This window comes from Terrapene carolina, unplaced genomic scaffold (genome assembly GCF_002925995.2).
Source record: "Terrapene carolina triunguis isolate 2854851 unplaced genomic scaffold, T_m_triunguis-2.0 Scaffold67, whole genome shotgun sequence".
NCBI lineage: Eukaryota > Metazoa > Chordata > Testudines > Emydidae > Terrapene > Terrapene triunguis.
Genome location: NW_020664418.1, coordinates 33,230,579 through 33,247,963, shown reverse-complemented (window position 1 = coordinate 33,247,963; position 17,385 = coordinate 33,230,579). Strand labels below are relative to the sequence as shown.

The 17,385-nt window shown below is 39.9% G+C and overlaps 1 protein-coding gene across 1 annotated transcript in view; it reads left to right on the top strand.

The window, feature by feature from the left end:
- ATP8B4 (ATPase phospholipid transporting 8B4 (putative)) overlaps nucleotides 1-17,385 on the top strand; it is a 165,553-nt gene that overhangs the window by 3,627 nt on the left and 144,541 nt on the right. Inside the window, exon 2 of the mRNA XM_024193909.3 lies at nucleotides 10,721-10,779. Coding sequence (XP_024049677.1) covers nucleotides 10,721-10,779 — 59 coding nt within the window. The remainder of the gene's footprint in view (nucleotides 1-10,720; nucleotides 10,780-17,385) is intronic.

Sequence of the window (17,385 nt, the reverse complement as noted above, 5' to 3'; positions counted from 1 at the left end):
GGAGCCACGCCGGACCCGAGCCGCGCCGCGGGGGCCGGGCCGGACCCGAGCCACGCTGCGCTGCGGGGGCCGGGCGGGAGCCAAGCCGGGCCAGAGCCGCTGGGGCCTGTGTGCTCGGCGGGAACGGGCCGCGCCTTCCCGGAGCCCTTCTCGCACCCCCACCACCCCAGCTTACCTGGTGCTGCCGGCCCGCCCCTGCTTCTTTTCAGACTTCCCGCGAATCTCTGATTCGCCGGAAGCAGGGGAGGGGGCGGAGCGTTCAGGGGAGAGGAGGAGGGGGAAGTGAGCTGAGGGCGGGGTGGAGAGCTGCAGCGCGGGGCCCTCGCAGCGCGGGGCCCAATTCAGCCGAATCGGCTGAATCGGCCTAAAGCCGGCTCTGGGCACACGTGCCATAGGTTGCCTACCCGTGACCTATATCTTCCACAGAAGTTAACAGGAGCTGTAAGCACCTCTCAAAGTCAGTTCCCTTTTCATTTAGAAGCCTAACTTGAGGAGAACAGGTTTGAAAAATTTGGCCTTAGTTCTTGGAAATTGTGAGTTTCCTAGTTTTCACTAGAAAGGGTTAAACCACAATGAAAGATTGCATAGATGGGGGTTTAGAATTTGAACCTAGATCCAGATTTGCAACTTTCTCCTATCCTTACAATGAGCCAAATCAAATCAACCGCCCCTAAACTTTGGATCTAATTTTTTCCTAACATCCCAAATATCTAAGTTCGACTTTGTGTGTACAAAAGCATGTGAAGTGTCTTGGTATTGCCTGTAGGCAAGTTGGTAAAGGGGCTCCTGTAGCCTCCTTGAAACCTCTGCTCAATGTACACTTAGGCTCAAATCCTAAGGAGAGATTCCAGAGTGGATTTGATTTAAATCACTAGTCAGGAAGACTCGATTTAATCATGGATTTCTACATAAAAGTGCATTCTTGTTGGTTGTTATAACCTTAATACATATTCTTCACAACTCAGAGATATAGGTTTCATTTTTAGAAGGTACACACTATACTTTTTTTAAGTGATTTATTTCGAAAACTTTTCAGATTAGTTTTATAACTATATCAGAAAATGAATTATTGTTTGGTTATTTCATTTACCAAAGGTAATTGAAGCAGATATTTATGAAGTCACTGGGAGGTGAACTATCTCCAATTCAACAGGTTAATCATTAATATTTTCTTGCCATGCTCTATTAGGAGGAGAACATCACCAGAGAGACATTTAAATTGTTTTATTTAACTAAAACAACAACGTTATGTATTTTGGATTTTTTTCTTCAACAGCAAACATATAATATTTTAACAAAACAAGCATATGAATTTTTGAATTTAGTTCAAGTTTTTTAAAATCAGGTTTGTTTTTGTTAAAATTGTTTTTAACTAAAATAGTTAAATGAAATATTAAAAAAAAACAACAAAAATTAAATCAACTATGTCAGCCAGATCAACATGAGAAACTTAAAATATTGGCTTCTGCAGCTAACTCAGTTGTCTTCACCTTCATTTTCTTGTTTGTTCATAATCTGGAAAAGAAAAACAAGCTTTCCTGCTTTTTCAGGTCCCAAACGATTTCTCAATTCGGAATGAATTAGTCCAAAGGAAGAAAATATTCTTTCTACACCGGCAGAAGAAGCTACTGCTGTTAAAAGTGCGCTTATCACTTCAACAGTCTCTGAATCCAAGTGCTTAAGTGATTTCCACCAGTTCACTGGTGTAATTTTCTTTAAAATATCATCAGCAAACATACATTTCTTGAATGGTTCACCCTTAGCTCTGAAGTTTATTATAGTTGGCATTATGGAGGGATGATTGCTGGATGTCCATGTCATAGCCAACTCCTCTTCTTCAGCAGTTAAGGTTTGACCCTGGTACCGAGTATTGAGAATATTTGCAAGAAAATGTGCTGGAGATCTCAGCAATAAAAGAGCTATTTCCCTGCATTTTGTTCAAGGCTACAGAAATAGGCTTCAGGGTACTCAGCATGTGTTCAACATTTCTTTTAAGCCCAATGTTGAGAACTTTGGCTGTGACAGTGCCATCTATTTTTTCACAATGTTGTTCACAAACTGTCATCAGATTAGGCCAGTTCTTGATATAGTGCTCAAAACGGTCCACTACTGAGTTCTATTGCACATCTTGTGGGAGATTTACCTTAGTTCCTCCCACTTTTTTCAGAGCAGCTGCTGCAAAGTGGTTGTTACTGAAGTAATGTTGCAATTTCAACAACATTAGCCTTTATTTCTGGAACACTGAAGTCTTTGGCTAGGAGGTGCATCAAATGAGCACTGCAACCGTATGTTATTAGCTTGGAACTCTCTTCTAAATAATTTGTTCTCATCTTGGATACATTTGCAGCATTGTCTGTGACCAAGCTGCACACTAGACATTTGAATTTTTCCTCACAGTTTTTTATACTTTTTACTGCTACTTCTTATAAGTATTCTGCTGTGTGTGCATTTCCTGATGTATCAATTGTTTCTGTAAGGAAGACATTCCCTTCTTCTGTTGTCACACAAGCACATACAACAGGATCATTGTGGATATTGCTCCACCCATCAAGACTCAGGTTAACAATTTCACCCTCTAAACCTTTTGCACATTGCTCAATTTCTCTTTCATACACTTTATCCAGAAATTTGCCTGTGACATCTGTTCTGTTGGGTGGACTGTATTCTGGTCTTAATGACTGAGCCATGTTAATGAAGTGTGGGTTCTAAATCATACAGAAAGGAGAGTTTGTGGCATAAACAAACCAGACAATTTTTTAATCAATTACCTCTTTTTGTATTCTGCTGGTTCTTATCACAAACTTATCTATGGTTGTTACTGGATGATGGAGATTTTTTTTTCTTTTTGCTACAAGTGATATACTGTGGCTATGTGACATACATGATGTGACTGAAACACTATCACTGGCAGATAATTCTGAAACTATAGAAAATGATGGTGATCTTGAAGGTGGATAGTCTTCAGAATCCTGCATGTGGAGGATGGATTCTCCTAAACAAAATAAGGCTATGGCTACACTTGCAGATGTAGAGCGCTGTGAGTTAAACCAGCCTTCGGAGACCACAGCAGGGACAGCGCTGCCGTGTGTTTACACTGTCAGCTGCAAGCGTAGTGGCATGGCCACATAGCAGCTCTTGAAACGCTACAGAGAGCAATGCATTGTGGTAGCTATCCCAGTGTGCAAGTGGCTGCAGTGTGCTTTTCAAATGAGAGGGTGGAATGTGACAGGGAGTGTTTTGTGTGTATGTGGGGGGGAAAGAGTGGGTTTTGGGGGGCAGAGTGTGTGTCAGCATGCTGTCTTGTAAGTTCAGACAGCAGCAGGAGGAAACCCCCATATCAACCCCCCCCCACCTCTCTCTCACACACAAGCACACATGCCTGCCTCTGCAGCAGAAGAATTCCACAGTAATGGTTTGCTTTGTGTCCCGGAGCAGATAAGCATGCCGGCTGTCAGAAACGGAGCTTTGAAAGGAGATATCCGCATGCCTGCAGCCGAGTTCAAAACAATGACCAGAGTGGCCACTTGACTTCAAGGGATTATGAGACATTTCCGAAGGCCAGTCACAGTGCAGTAATGCAAAACGTCATTCACGCTGGCATCCAGGCGTTTCAGCCAGGGCGCAGCAAGCTCTATGCTTCTCGTAGAGGTGGTTTACCAGGGGCCCTCCAGCCATGGAGTCCAGGTGCATGCCAGTGTGGACACCTCAGGAGTTAGAGCGTATTAAATCAGCCCCGGGCGCCCTAACTTGCAAGTGTAGCCAAGCCCTGAGTCAATGCAGTTATTTAACTACTATTACCATACTGCTCATTTAGTATTACTCACTGCAGTCACTGACACTCAGTACTAGTTTAAAGGTGAAATTGTAAAAGGAAGATCTGCCTATTTCAGCTATTTACTTTTTATCACAACTGCATCTAAAATGATAGTACCGTAGAGTAACAACTATATTTTTTGCTCAAACATGAGAATTCAGGAATAGTCCAGAAGGAAGACAGGCAGTCCTTGAGAAAGAAGTATGAAATAAAAAATGTTTACCAACCTGAAGATCCTGCATGTTCAGACATGTTCCTTTCATCATCTTCAACGCAGCTTCCTCCTGAGAAGGAACACTTCTCATGACGTTGTTTCATTTGGGCAAAAAGGCCTTAAATTTCTTTGTTGCACTGTTTGCATTTTGCACACATGCCTGTCTTACCCAGAGGTAGAAGAACTTCATTAAAATATTCCCAAACTGGGTCTCTTTTACGGCCTGCTGCCATTTTAGGTTTTCCCTTCTAGTGAGAGAATGGTATGGTAGATCTCAAATCAATGAAGGCTACACTCAGAAAGACCTCAAGACTTCTGGAATATGCTGCTCAAACAGTTTCACTTTTGTTTCTACTCCCTGTCCCTCCCTCCTCACATTTATCTCCAGACTTCTTCTCCTTGTCCAGATCTTCTGTTCCAGTCTTTCCCAAACTTGGGACGCTGCTTGTGTAGGGAAAGCCCCTGGCGGGCCGGGCTGGTTTGTTTACCTGCCCTGTCCGCAGGTTCAGCCGATCACGGCTCCCACTGGCCGCGGTTCGCTGCTCCAGGCTAATGGGAGCTGCTGGAAGCGGCGCGGGCCGAGGGACATACTGGCCGCCGCTTCCAGCAGCCCCCATTGGCCTGGAGCAGCAAACCGCGGCCAATGGGAGCCGTGATCGGCCGAACCTGCGGACGGGGCAGGTAAACAAACCGGCCTGGCCCGCCAGGGGCTTGCCCTACTCAAGCGGCATCCCAAGTTTGGGAAACACTGTTCTATTCATTGAACTTTTTGAAACTTTGCACTTTTAGAGAGAGGTAAGGGATTGATTCTGTGTACACAAATTTGCAGAGGGACAATAGGGTTGAGATCTGTTATTTCTCACCTGTATATATTATTTATTTATTTTAAAACATTTTTGCTATTAACAAGCATGTTATCTCTGGAGACACAAATCCACATTTTGAGAACTGCAAAACTAAGCATCTCTGATAGTATCGTCTAGACTGAGCACTGAGTCCCATTGGGTAGATGGAAAGATTAACCTAAATATTCTAGACAGTAGCCCCTGGAACCCCATAAGATTGGGTCCCTAATCCACGAACTATTGGAACTCATTTACAAAACTTTTCTTAAACATTACATGAATATATTGTCTCATACTACAGAATTAATAATCCCTATTCCATGATGAGATATCTTTGAGCTATAATGTATCTTAATTAAAACTTAGGTTTTTTCCTCAAAAAGCATTTTATCAAAAAAATCCAATTTAAATTAAAAAAATCTGTTTTTATTTATTTATTTATTTATTTTAAATTCTAGAATTTCTCAGGGTCGATAAAAATCAAACATTGCTTTCCAGCTGCAAAAGTCAATCTCTTCCCCTTTTAATGAAAAGCCGATATACAGTTGGGCATCACTTAAACAGGCAAATTTTGAAAACAGTTTTGCTAAACTCATTGCTAATGTATTGCACCAAAGTTTCAGTGATGGCTTTCAAAACCTTGAAATGCCAACGTCTTGTTTGTTTTGTGGGGAGACTGGTGCACTTTTTTTAAAGATAGCTTGGACACAGGAATGATTGCTTGTTTGTTGTCGTTTGGATATGCAGTAGTATCTGTTTTCAACACTGAAAGCCCCCTGGGATGTTGTGTTGAATAACTAGCTCACTCAAGATACATGTTTTGGATGAATCACAGAAATACAAATATCTTTGAAAGTATGACTATATCTAAGGAAATGTCTGGAAAATGTCTCCAGATGTTACTGTCCTGAAGAGGATTTATAACTCTTCATAGCAAGAATAAAGTATAAGGTAGAAATGATTTTTCACACAGATGGAAGACGGTAATTACTGCATGTTTCTTTGTTATTTTTATAGTGGTTGGCTTGGTCCTATTTATTCAAATATATAATTGCATTATATTTTTTGTCCTGTGTTCTGGGCTTTGTATATTTCTTGTCATGCAAAATGTAGACTAAGAACTCAAAGATTTAGGCTAGGACTTTCGAAGGAGCTTAAGGGAATTAGTAGGATGTAAAACAAAGACCAAAATGTTCTTGTTCTGTCGGAAGTGTAATGGTGAAGTGTGCTGTGTCTTTTTGCATTTTAAATTGACCTATCCTCAGCTAGATAGGTTTCTTTTTCTGCATACCATACAAATTAATATCCCCAGACTAGCAAAGCTCTGCAGCCTGTAGAGCCGTTCAGGATGTAGAAATGTCATTTTTCTAATTGAAAACTCTCAGACTGAACTAATAGGTATACAGTAGAACCTCAGAGCTACGAACACCAGAGTTATGATCTGACAGGTCAACCACACACCTCATTTAGAACGGGAAGTACGCAATCAGGCAGCAGCAGAGACAAAAAGAAAAGCAAGTTCAGTGCTATGTTAAATGTAAACTACTAAAAAAATAAAGGGAAAGTTTAAAAAAAAAGATTTGACATGGTAAGGAAACTGTTTTCTGTGCTTGTTTCATTTAAAGTAAGATGATTAAAAGCAGCATTTTTCTTCTGCGTAGTAAAGTTTCAAAGCTGTATTAAGTCAATGTTCAGTTGCAAACTTTTGAAAGAACACCCATAATGTTTTGTTCAGAGTTACGAACGTTTCAGAGTTAATGAACGACCTCCATTTTTAAGGTCGTCATAACTCTGAGGTTATACTGTTCCCTGTTCTAGTGCACAGGGAAGCTTAATGCTACTTCTATTGTATGGGCTGTGGAAGCATATCCCTCAGAGGTTTAATTTTTTTATTGATACATTATTAATTAGTTTCTCTCGTGGAGGAAGTCTTGTTTTGTCTGTCTTTAAAATACATTGGCTAAAGGTTAGGACTATTCCGTTTGATCTTGGTTTAGTAATTAAGTTTAGACAGTTTCAACTTTCTTCAGATTGTACCCATATATTTGCTTTGTTATTGGATTAAAGTGTGTTAATCTACATTTTTTTGTTTCCTTTTAGAGCTGAGGTTACTTTTCTCTTATATACAGGTCTTGGCATGTTTTTTTAAAAGTGTCTATGCTGATTAAAGAAATGTATTGAGCTAGAAACACTTCTGTTAATGATAAACCAGTTGTGACCAGAAGAAGTTAATTGGCTGTTGTGGGCATCCTGTGGGAGATGAAATCATTTGAGTCAGATTATCAACAGTACAAAGAAGCATCTGTCCAATATGACAGAACTTTGTTATTGTTTTTTTTAAAAATGTAGCATATCTGTAATGCTGCTGGTGAGTGTCTGAATAGACTGTTAGGAAGCAGGGCACAAACCTCAAATGGGCTGTGAGTTCTATACTTAGATTTTGCCAACCAGTTATCAAGTGTAAACTCCTCAGACACTATAACAGCCGTAACATGGAGTCACAGACAGGCTCCTTGAGTATTCTGATCTGTCTCACCAGCCAGGTGAGTCTACCTTTGTGATAGAATCACAGTAATATTCAGGTTACTCCCAATCCCAAAGGACCAGTCACTTAACCCAGGTCAATTGCACCTTAGATCTCACACCAAAGACAATGCTTGTAGCCTGTCCTATAATAAAATATATGAAGATTTATTAAATAGTGTAGCAGCATCCCTGCAGGGCCCTCCTGGCTCCTGCCCCCGCTGGGCTGAGAAAGTCACACAGAGACCTTTTGGTGCAGTACCCACCTGGTGCTTTTATTTACAGACTGTTCTCCCACCACCTTTCCACCATACAAGTAGTCCCCTTCTTGCAGTCCACTGGCAGGAGAGGGGGGGCAAGCTATCTCTTTCTGCTTCTCCTCACTGCCTTTCCTCTTTCCAGCTCCGCCCTGGCTTCCTTCCCCTGGGGCTCTTATCCAGCCTCAGCCTGATGAGGCAGCAGCTGTTTAAGCTTCCCCAATCAGGGCCAGGTGGTCTACCGAGCTCCAATTCACCTCCCTTAATTGGAGCTGGAGTGACAGACTGCTTAGCACCCTGTCACAAATAGGAAAAGAAAATAAGAGACTTATTTACAAGGTTAAAGCAGGTAAACATATATATACAAATCAGTTACAACCTTAAGTTTCAAAAGGTAATAGAAGCTTCTTTAATAAGCAAGCTCTAGATGTCCTTTAGGGCTAACCCAAAGTCCTTTGTACTCTTTAACATCCCACAATAGTCCATCTGATGTCGATGGACCTTTCCTGTTGGGAAGGATGTAACTCCTTCTGTTACAGATCAGCAGTTCACACTAATTAATGTGTGTCTCCTGTCTGATAGTCACAGAAGCTTACAATACAACTGCTCAAATATTACCTTAGAATATGGGATACTGATGTTATGTGTGAGATTAATGCATGCAGCAATTCACAAGCATCCAATAAAGTCTAAACACTAAGCATATTCTCATAATTCTTATACCTGTTTTTAACAATACTAACACACAGATGAGTCAGATTGATTCCAGCTATGTATTTGTTAGTGTTCAGTTGAGACCTGGTGATTTTGGCATGAGCTGGCACCTTGTTTGCCAGTATCACAATATCATCCTGTTACAGTGAGAAGAATAACTAACCTAATATAATGAGTTGTAACACCTTAAATTATAGGTAGGGCTGGTAGTGCTGCCTATTATTAAGGTTGCCTGACTCTTCCCATTGTAAGACCCTGTTTTCAGTTGCCTCTAACTTTGCCAAACTTTAATTGTTTGGGTTGACATTTTCCATGCTTGGTGTTTGCCTCAGGCTGAATTTTGTTTTGAAAATGTCAGCCAAAATAGTTGAGCTGTTTGTGAGGAAGTGGTTAAGGAAGGACACATTGTTTTGCCCATGTTAAAAAAATCCTAGTAGTCTTTTCTTTTAAATGTTTTGAAGCTGAGACTTAAAATTTGGCATGGGGTAGCCTTTGTGTCAGTGATGTGCCCTTTGCCATTGCTGTTAAAAATCTGCTCAAATTTGGCTAAACTGTAAGGTTTTGAAAGATCCTATTTTGCATGTGATTAGTAGAGACTTCTTTGATTTCAACATCTTAAATCTCTGAAGAGTCCATCCTCATTGAATGTGCTTGAGCCTCTCACAACTCCTAGTGCTGAACAGACTGTGTGTGCCATCCTCCCAGAGCAACTGAGCATGCTCCATCCCCTCACGGCTTCTACCTCTGGCTGGATTGTGCATGCATAATTCCCACAGAGTGACTGAGCATGCTCCTGCTCAGGGAAAAAGTGGTAAAGCTGGACTTCCTCTGTTATTGCTGCCTCCAGCTGCTCTAGGCCAAGGTGGGGCTGGGCACTAGAACTGAGACCAGGGAGTTTGTCTCTCCAGTGCTCAGTGACCTCCCCACTGAGAATGGGCAGAAGAATCTGCCAACTAGAGCACGCTTTCCTCCAGAGCTTGGGGTGGAACCCAAGATTCCTGTGTCTCACCATCCCACTGCTGTCCTCCGATATCTGTGAAACCCATGAGCATAGTTTGTGCCTCATTGCCCTCTAGGGCTGGTCCACATAGAAGATGACAACCTATGACTGCTATAGGTTATGCCATTAGATCAAGTGGCAGAGGTTTGTGTGGTGCATCTAAAGGTTTCAATCCTCCTGATGAACTATGGGGGTGTCAGTAATACAAATAATAAAGGTAGAAAGTATCAGGAAACAAATCATAATTATCTATCATTGAGTATGAAATCTAGTGAATATGAGTTTATCCAACCGTTGGACTGATATGCATATTGAAGACTTTCCTGTAGATGGAAAATTATAATAATTACACAAACCTCTATTTCCTGGAGTTTTCAGTGGAAATACATAGGGTGAAACCATTAACTATCTGACATCTAGAAAATAGGTATTATATACTGAACTTGTTCTAACAGGAGTGAAATGATTTGCTTACATTTAAACTATTATATCTTTTATCTATTATCATTTGAATAATGGTCTGCTCAATAAATTAGCATGTGGTTATAAAATTAATCTGGTAGAGTAGAGTACAATCTGTCATATTGTCCCTGCAATGCAGGGGGAAACATGCTCAGCACCAACTTGTTATACCTCTTAAAAATAAAATATACTCCTTAAAATCTCTTCCTCTCTCCCTGACCTCCCTCACTGCCCTTCTGGTTGTAGCCAGTGGACAGGGAAGAATGCACTGGTGATGTTCCTAGTTACTTAGACATGACCCCTTCTGGGGTGTGTATATAATATCACTCTCCACCCCTTGCAGTCAGATAATCAGAAAGCCATTTTATGGTTGCCTCCTGTGTTGGGAGAGGGGCTTCCTGTGCTTCTGTTAAGTGAACTCCTTAAGGAAGCGACATAATTTAGCCCATAATCTCACCAGTGCATTTTGCCTCTTTAGTCAAGCATGAGAATACTAATGTGGCGTATTAAGCATATGCTTTTACATGACAGCAGAATGCACTGTCACTTTCTCTGTGAGAGGATTATTGGATTTTGTGAGATTAAAATTACTTGGCTGCACATTTTGGTTTGTAGCACTGCAGGCACGGAGAGATCTGGGATTAAATTTGAAACAGTAATTCCTGGAAACTGCAAAATAAAAAATCTCTCTCTCTAATATTGAGCTATCTAAAGTGTCTGAAGATTAGGTTTTTAAAAGTTGAACTATATTGGGACTTCAATAAAGAATTTTTTTGCTGCATTGAATGCTCCTAAAAGTAAACAAAGTGTTGTTTATATACTGATCTCTTATACTTTTGTTCTTAGCTCTGTTTGGTCTCCTAAACTATGTTTTTTTTTTCTTTTTTTCAGAGGAGGAGCGGAGGGTGAAAGCCAATGATCCTGAACATAATGAAAAATTTCAGTATGCTGTGAGTATAATGCATATTCAACATTGAAACCCTGCACAGTAAGGGATATATTCACACATAAATGTATGGAGAGTTTTCAGTAATGTTGGGAAAATCCCAAAAGTTTTAGAGGTTTGGTTCAGATAAGTAGTCAAACGACTTATTTGAACTTCCTGGGTCTACACAGTTGAGCTGGAAATCTTTGACAGGTGACGTTAAATACCCAAGCTGACTCTACTTTTCTGTTTAATTAAATTCAGGGAAGTAATTTCTTTGTCTACTAATGGCAATTTCATTATAGTAACAAGTATTCATATCAATATCACCTGAGGAAGAGTTGACCTACTTACGTTACACACATGGATTTAATCTAAAAACATGAGCCTGCTATGAGTAACATCTCATAGAACCCAGTGGATTCCTGTGAAAAGTGAAACATTAACCCTGTCACTCAGCACTGATTGACTTCTGTGCACTGCCATCCACTGGGGCATTCATAGTGTATAGGAATATTTTCACTTTTATAGGAGGAGGAGACCTTATCATTCCCAAGAGAGAGAGTATTCAGTGTACGCATACATAGGTGTTGTAACTCTCAGACTCCTCTAATCTTCACATATGCAATAAATTATTTCCTATCCTCCCCATGGACTGTAGCTTCCTCAGCTTAGTGTTTCTGAAATAATATATTGATAACTATAAATACATGTCATTGTAGCAACCTCTTTTGATTGTAGAGTATCACTACTACACAACAAAGGGATTTTTTTTGAGGGCATAGTTACTAAATTGGTAAATTTATTTGTCCTTGTTTTTTTTCTAATAGATCATCGACCATAATGTTTAGCCGACCTTCTCCCTATTCTCCTTTATAGTAATATATTGTGTTAAAGTTTTGAAATCCTGTCCTGACTCTTCTGCATTTGAAGTAAATGACATAATGGAACACTTCAGTTCCTTTTTCGAAATCCAGGTTCACAGATGTTAGAGTATTTTTCATTCAGAAAATAGCTGATATGAAAATGATTAAAATAAAAACTCTTTCATGGTATTGTAAAAATCCAGGTTTGATGGCACAGTCCTGATTTTATTTCGGAAAGTTGTGGTTTCTGTGATACTTTTAAAAATTAAGTTTAATTTTTCAACAGGATAGCCAGATTTACCAATCTGGCATTTGTCTTTCCTTTCATTGTTATGTTTGCAATTTAAAATTAATTGTTGACTGACCTAATTTTAAAAATGACAAGCAGGATGACAGGTCTGAATTAGTCATGGAAAGTATCAGTAATTTGTTTTTGATATAGGTTTTTCATTATTAGCTGTTATTTGTTTGTTTTGAGACATCACTATAGTGACTGTTTGTCAGAGATTTATTACAAATAACTACACTTAGAAAAAAACTCCCTGCCCTCCAAAATATAATCAAGTGATGCAAATCAGTTCACAGTGTAAGTAATAATTATTCCTTTCCAAGCAGTTGAGCTCTAAATACCTGCAAGCAGTCAAACAAGCATTATCCTGTGTATTGTGCGAAATACTTGAAACCAAACACAGAACTGTGATTATCCTACTATCATTAGAAAGGGCTTTATGTTTTGCAGAAATTATTTTAGGATCACTGATCAGGCATTCATACCTAACAAAAGGACTCATCTAAACGTTAGGCTGTGGAAAATCCTATTTCACAATTGTATAGGTATCTGATAGTGGGGAGCCAAATGGTATGGTGATTTCAGGTGAATACATTTCCTCTTCCAGGGAGTCCTCCATTTCTAACAGTGCATGTACATAAATGTATACCCAGAACCTGTACAATTTTGATAGCTTTTTAAATTGCTCACTGCTGCAATGATTGGTGGCTGTTTTTTAAATGAAACATGCAAAGATTTTTAGACAAAGAGATAGAGTGTAATAAATAGAGTTTGAGCCTAAACATGCACTTGAGCCTAACTGTCTTGATACGTGTCTCTTTAACGATGGACTTTAAGGCCATGGGCAAATTGCCAAGCAAATATTTGGATATATTATGCAAAATTGTGACTTTTTTGTGCTCCTTAGGAGTAGAACACTGTCTTGAACTTAGAGGCCCAGAACACCAAAACATTACATAAAATGAACAGATCAAGCCAGAGAAATTACAATACTTAGAAAGTAAAGAAAGAACGAAGAAAAGTAAGTATGGTAGGTCTCTTGAAAAAATAGGAAAGGAGAAACCTAATTTTCATTAATAGACAGTTGACTGTAAAAGAACTAAATCTATAACTCAAACTAGAATGAATTTACCAAGACTAATAGTTTCAATACTTCCTGGAAAAACCACCAACTCCAACTGTTCCACAATGGTTTTTAATCTGGTTGCATAATTCCATTAATTGTCAAGTAGTGAGATATATTTTCACTTACACAGGAAGCTTATGACAATTTTATATTGTTCAGTTGATGTTCCACTTTTAGAGGCTGAAATATAATGCATTTGGCTGTTTTGCTTTCTCTCTCTTTCCCTTAACTTTTCATAAATATTTCCATTGTTGTTATTATTAATGCCCTTTAGAACATTCAAAATAAGCAGATCCTAAATTTCGTGTTTTAGTACTAAGCAGAACCTGTGAATGCTCTAATGAATGGTATGTCAGTGCGGCAGCTAGATGCCAGCCTCCCAGGCTGGGTAGATAGACTTGTGCTAGCAGGACTTGAACTAATGTGCTAAAAATAGCAGTATGGACATTGTGGCTTGGACTGGAGCTTGGGCTCTCAAACCTAGGGTGGTCAGGTGGGCATGAGAACCTGAGCATCTGCCCAAGTTGAATGTCTTCATTGATATTTTTAGTGTGCTAGCTCAAGCCGCACTAGCATGAGTCTCTACCCAGGCTGTGAGGCTTGCTCCCAGTGCCAGTGAAGATATACCCATAGACATATATATTCAATCTTGGGGAATGCAACTGTCCTGCCCTTTCCAGTTAGATGGGAGGGAGATTTCAGTTTGGAGAAGTTTGAGAACCACTGCAAAGGCTATAAACTGACAAATGTTAACGCTATACAGGAATTAAGAACTTGGATTGTACAGGAACAAAATGACATCCCATAGTTAAGAATATTACTCCTTCATATGTCAGGCAGTGTATTTTCAACATTTAAGGGTCAGAGTACCTGGCACATTATATACCTGTGAAGGTTTTCTGGACAAGGAAGAAACATAAAACATAAAAAGAAAAACATAAAGGATAAAAAGAAAAGATGGGAAACAGAACCCTCTCTAGCCAAACTTTAAAATGTTATTAGAAGAATGCCTATCATTACATTATTTTGAATTTGTATTCTCATTTTAACAAAACCATTTTGCATTTGGCCAAGCAGACAACTCCAAGATATACACTACTGTCAAATGAAATAGTTTGTTCTTAATTATCCATTTAGCAAATCCCCCAAACTTCCGTTAAACTAAAGAGTGAATGTTCTCATATCTGATTGTAATGGTTTCTAAGTCTTCATTCATATGTTTCATTAGTATTTTTGAACCTTTTCCCCTTATTGCAATATTTAATTTCTCTTCTATAGCCATTCTTGTGTGATGTATTTCCATTGCAGTGTTAAGAGCTGGGTGAAACCTTGTTATGGGTAGTGTTAAAACCTCATTAAAACTGCAGTGTGAATGCTCCTTTTGCTTAAGATTGTTGTAAGAGACACTCAAAGGGCCACACCTAAAACAGGCCCTTACAGAGTCTGCTCAGAAACTAGTACCAGGTGGGTAGGGAGTTACACATCCACTCATGGTCACAATACCCAGTGGATGTGTGAGTGAGTGAGGGAACACAAAAGCTGAGAGAGACTGAGGAGGAAGAAAGTAAAGCAGCAGACTGTGAGTACAGTATATGATGCCGGAAGAAGCTAGAGAGAGTTTTTGGGTTTGGTGCTTGCTAAAGTGGCTTAGGGCTGTAAGCAAAGAAATTGGTTCTTTTTGTTTTGGTTCCTGCTGCATTTGCAGAAGCAAGAGTTTGTACATTCCATGTAAACAAACAAGATTACATCAGAGAAAATACCAGACTCCACCAATTTCTCCTCCTAACTGGACCATCTCTAGGACCCCAAATTTTGATTAGCCACTCGGGTCAAAAAAGGGGCAACATTGATGTTAGCAGTGGGGTTCAGTTTTCAAGGTGAGAACTGAAAATGGAGGTGCTTGTAGAAATGAAAAATGACCAGTGTGATTTAAAACAAGACCTAAAAGAGGAGCTGGAGACTTCACAAAAGGCATTAAAGTATAGCTGGAGGTTTGCCAGAAAGGGCTGAGAGATGACTTGCAGGCAGAGGTGAAATCTCTGGATCAACAACTATAAAGTATCTGCATAGATTGGGAAGCCTAGCTGCAAAACTCCTGGTCTGGAATGGTAAAACAGATTGATGAGGTGACCAGCAATCTCACTGCTATAGACCAGAAGGTTTTCCATGAAATAGTGGAGACCAAGCAAGCTTTAGGCAATCTGGAACTTGCTAACCAAGATGAGTTGCAGAAAGGACTTAAGGAGCTGAAAATCAACTCCAGAAGGAAATCAAAGGGTCAGACCACAGTGGAAGGCAGCTGCCTGAATGAGGAATTGAACCAGCCAGAGAACTTGGATAAGACCAGACATTTACAACAGTTTTCTACCCCATTTGTACACAGCAGAGGCCCAGAGAGAGAGGGGTCTGGCTGTCCCAGCTCAGATAAAGCAAAAGCCCATTATCTTTGAGAAAAAAACTCACTGGGACACTTATTTTGCTCAATTCAACATTATAGCTCAAATGAGTGACTAGGATGAGGGACAGAAAGGGGGTTTACTAGCAGCTAACTTGGGTGGCCCAACTCTGACTGTGCTGCAGAATTTACCCCAGAAAACAGTCTAAGTTATGAAATGAGCCCTCGGCATGCAGTTTGGTGCTAGCCATCTGTCTGAGTTGGCCAGGCACAGCTAAGAGCAAAAAGGAGAGGGAAAGAAGAAATCCCACCTGAAATGGCAGAGGACTTGCAGAAACTTGTGTGCCTGGCATACAAGGTACTACCAAGGCCCCCCAGCACCCTTGTTCCAGCACCTATGCAGGAGAGTAAGGAATAAGTCATTAGGGGGATGGATCTGCCTCTTTGTCTAATTTGCAGGAGAGCCCATGTTCCTGGTCCATCCATTGGAACAATGGTGATGGTATTGCAGGAATGGACCCCAGAGCAACTAAAAACTTCCTAAAGACCGAATCCTGATATTAGGATAGTGTCTGACTGGAAAATCAACTGGCAAATGCAGCCTCCCTGCCCATAAACCAGCGTGGGGAGCATAAATTAGTTTTTAGATTTGTCCGCATGAGAGGGAATTGGGTCTGGAGGAATCTGCTATAAGGGTGAATAATTTCACAAGAGGCTTTGGGTATGCATTCCTCATGTCCAAAAGTAAGTTTTACAACCTGGATGACTTTGTGCACTTTTTGGAATATGCTAGTTGTGTGTGAAATAATGTTCTCAAGTGGTAAGAATATAAAAAAAGGAGCAGGAGTGTTTTGTTCAATAGAACAAACTGCAATCAGCTGTCCAACGTTCATGAGCTCCCTCTCCAAAACTTTTCCTCACCCCATATCTTTTGCTGATTCCATTATTATATTTCTTTCTTTTCAAATCTAAAAAGAAAAGTTGGTAATACCTATCCCCCAGTAATACTGAGAGTGGTAATACTAGTGTAAACTAATGGTGTAAAGTGGTCTTCTGCTCTGAAAACTCACTGCAAAAATGGCATAATACATTTCTATGTTTGCTCTGCCTCTCAATGATTTGTGGATCAGATATGCTTAGTTTACAAGATAATAGAGGGTTTAACAGTCAGCCCTCCCCGTGCAACTTGGGATCTGAGAGTTTAGCTTTATTCTTTAATGACTTGTACATGGTCATATACTGTAAAAGTTTACAGGCCACATTCTGCCCTCACTTGCTCCTGGACAACACCATTGGAGTTGGAACTTAGTTAAGATTTCTGTTGATGATACATGAGCTGATAGAATCCAGCTATCTCTCTTGTTGAACTGTATTGATGCTGTAGGGCTGGCAGAAGTTAAAATTAGTATGAATTTATTTTATCCCAGATATTGTCCTGAATACATACAGGAAGTTGATCTATTGAGTAAGAAGTTGCCATTTTAATGCACTTTTAAACAATTCTGTCTTGCATGCACATGCAAAAATTCCAGTTATACTTATGTTCTTTATGCACAATGCCGCTACTTGCTTATAAATGAAAAGGTCTAAAATTACAGATAACGGAGAACCCTGGAAGGTATACGAAATCATGATTCTCCCTTAGGGCTCTGGTGCCATTCAAGAACTGTATATTGCTCAGGCAACACCATCACAGTTTAATTAAGACACAAGTGCCCCTTATGGGACTTACAGCATTGTGTTCACTCTGGAGCTGTGAGTTATCCTGTGCACGTATAACACGATCAGCTTTCCTTGGTGTTATCATTAGGGTTCTTGAAATAATATGAGATCTTAGGGGTCATTCTTGATGAATAGTGAGTCTATGGCACTAATTACACTGGTCTACAATTTTTGAGAAGTCGTCTACTTCAGAGATAAAATGTGCTATTTATTATGTATTTTGATGTGCTGAA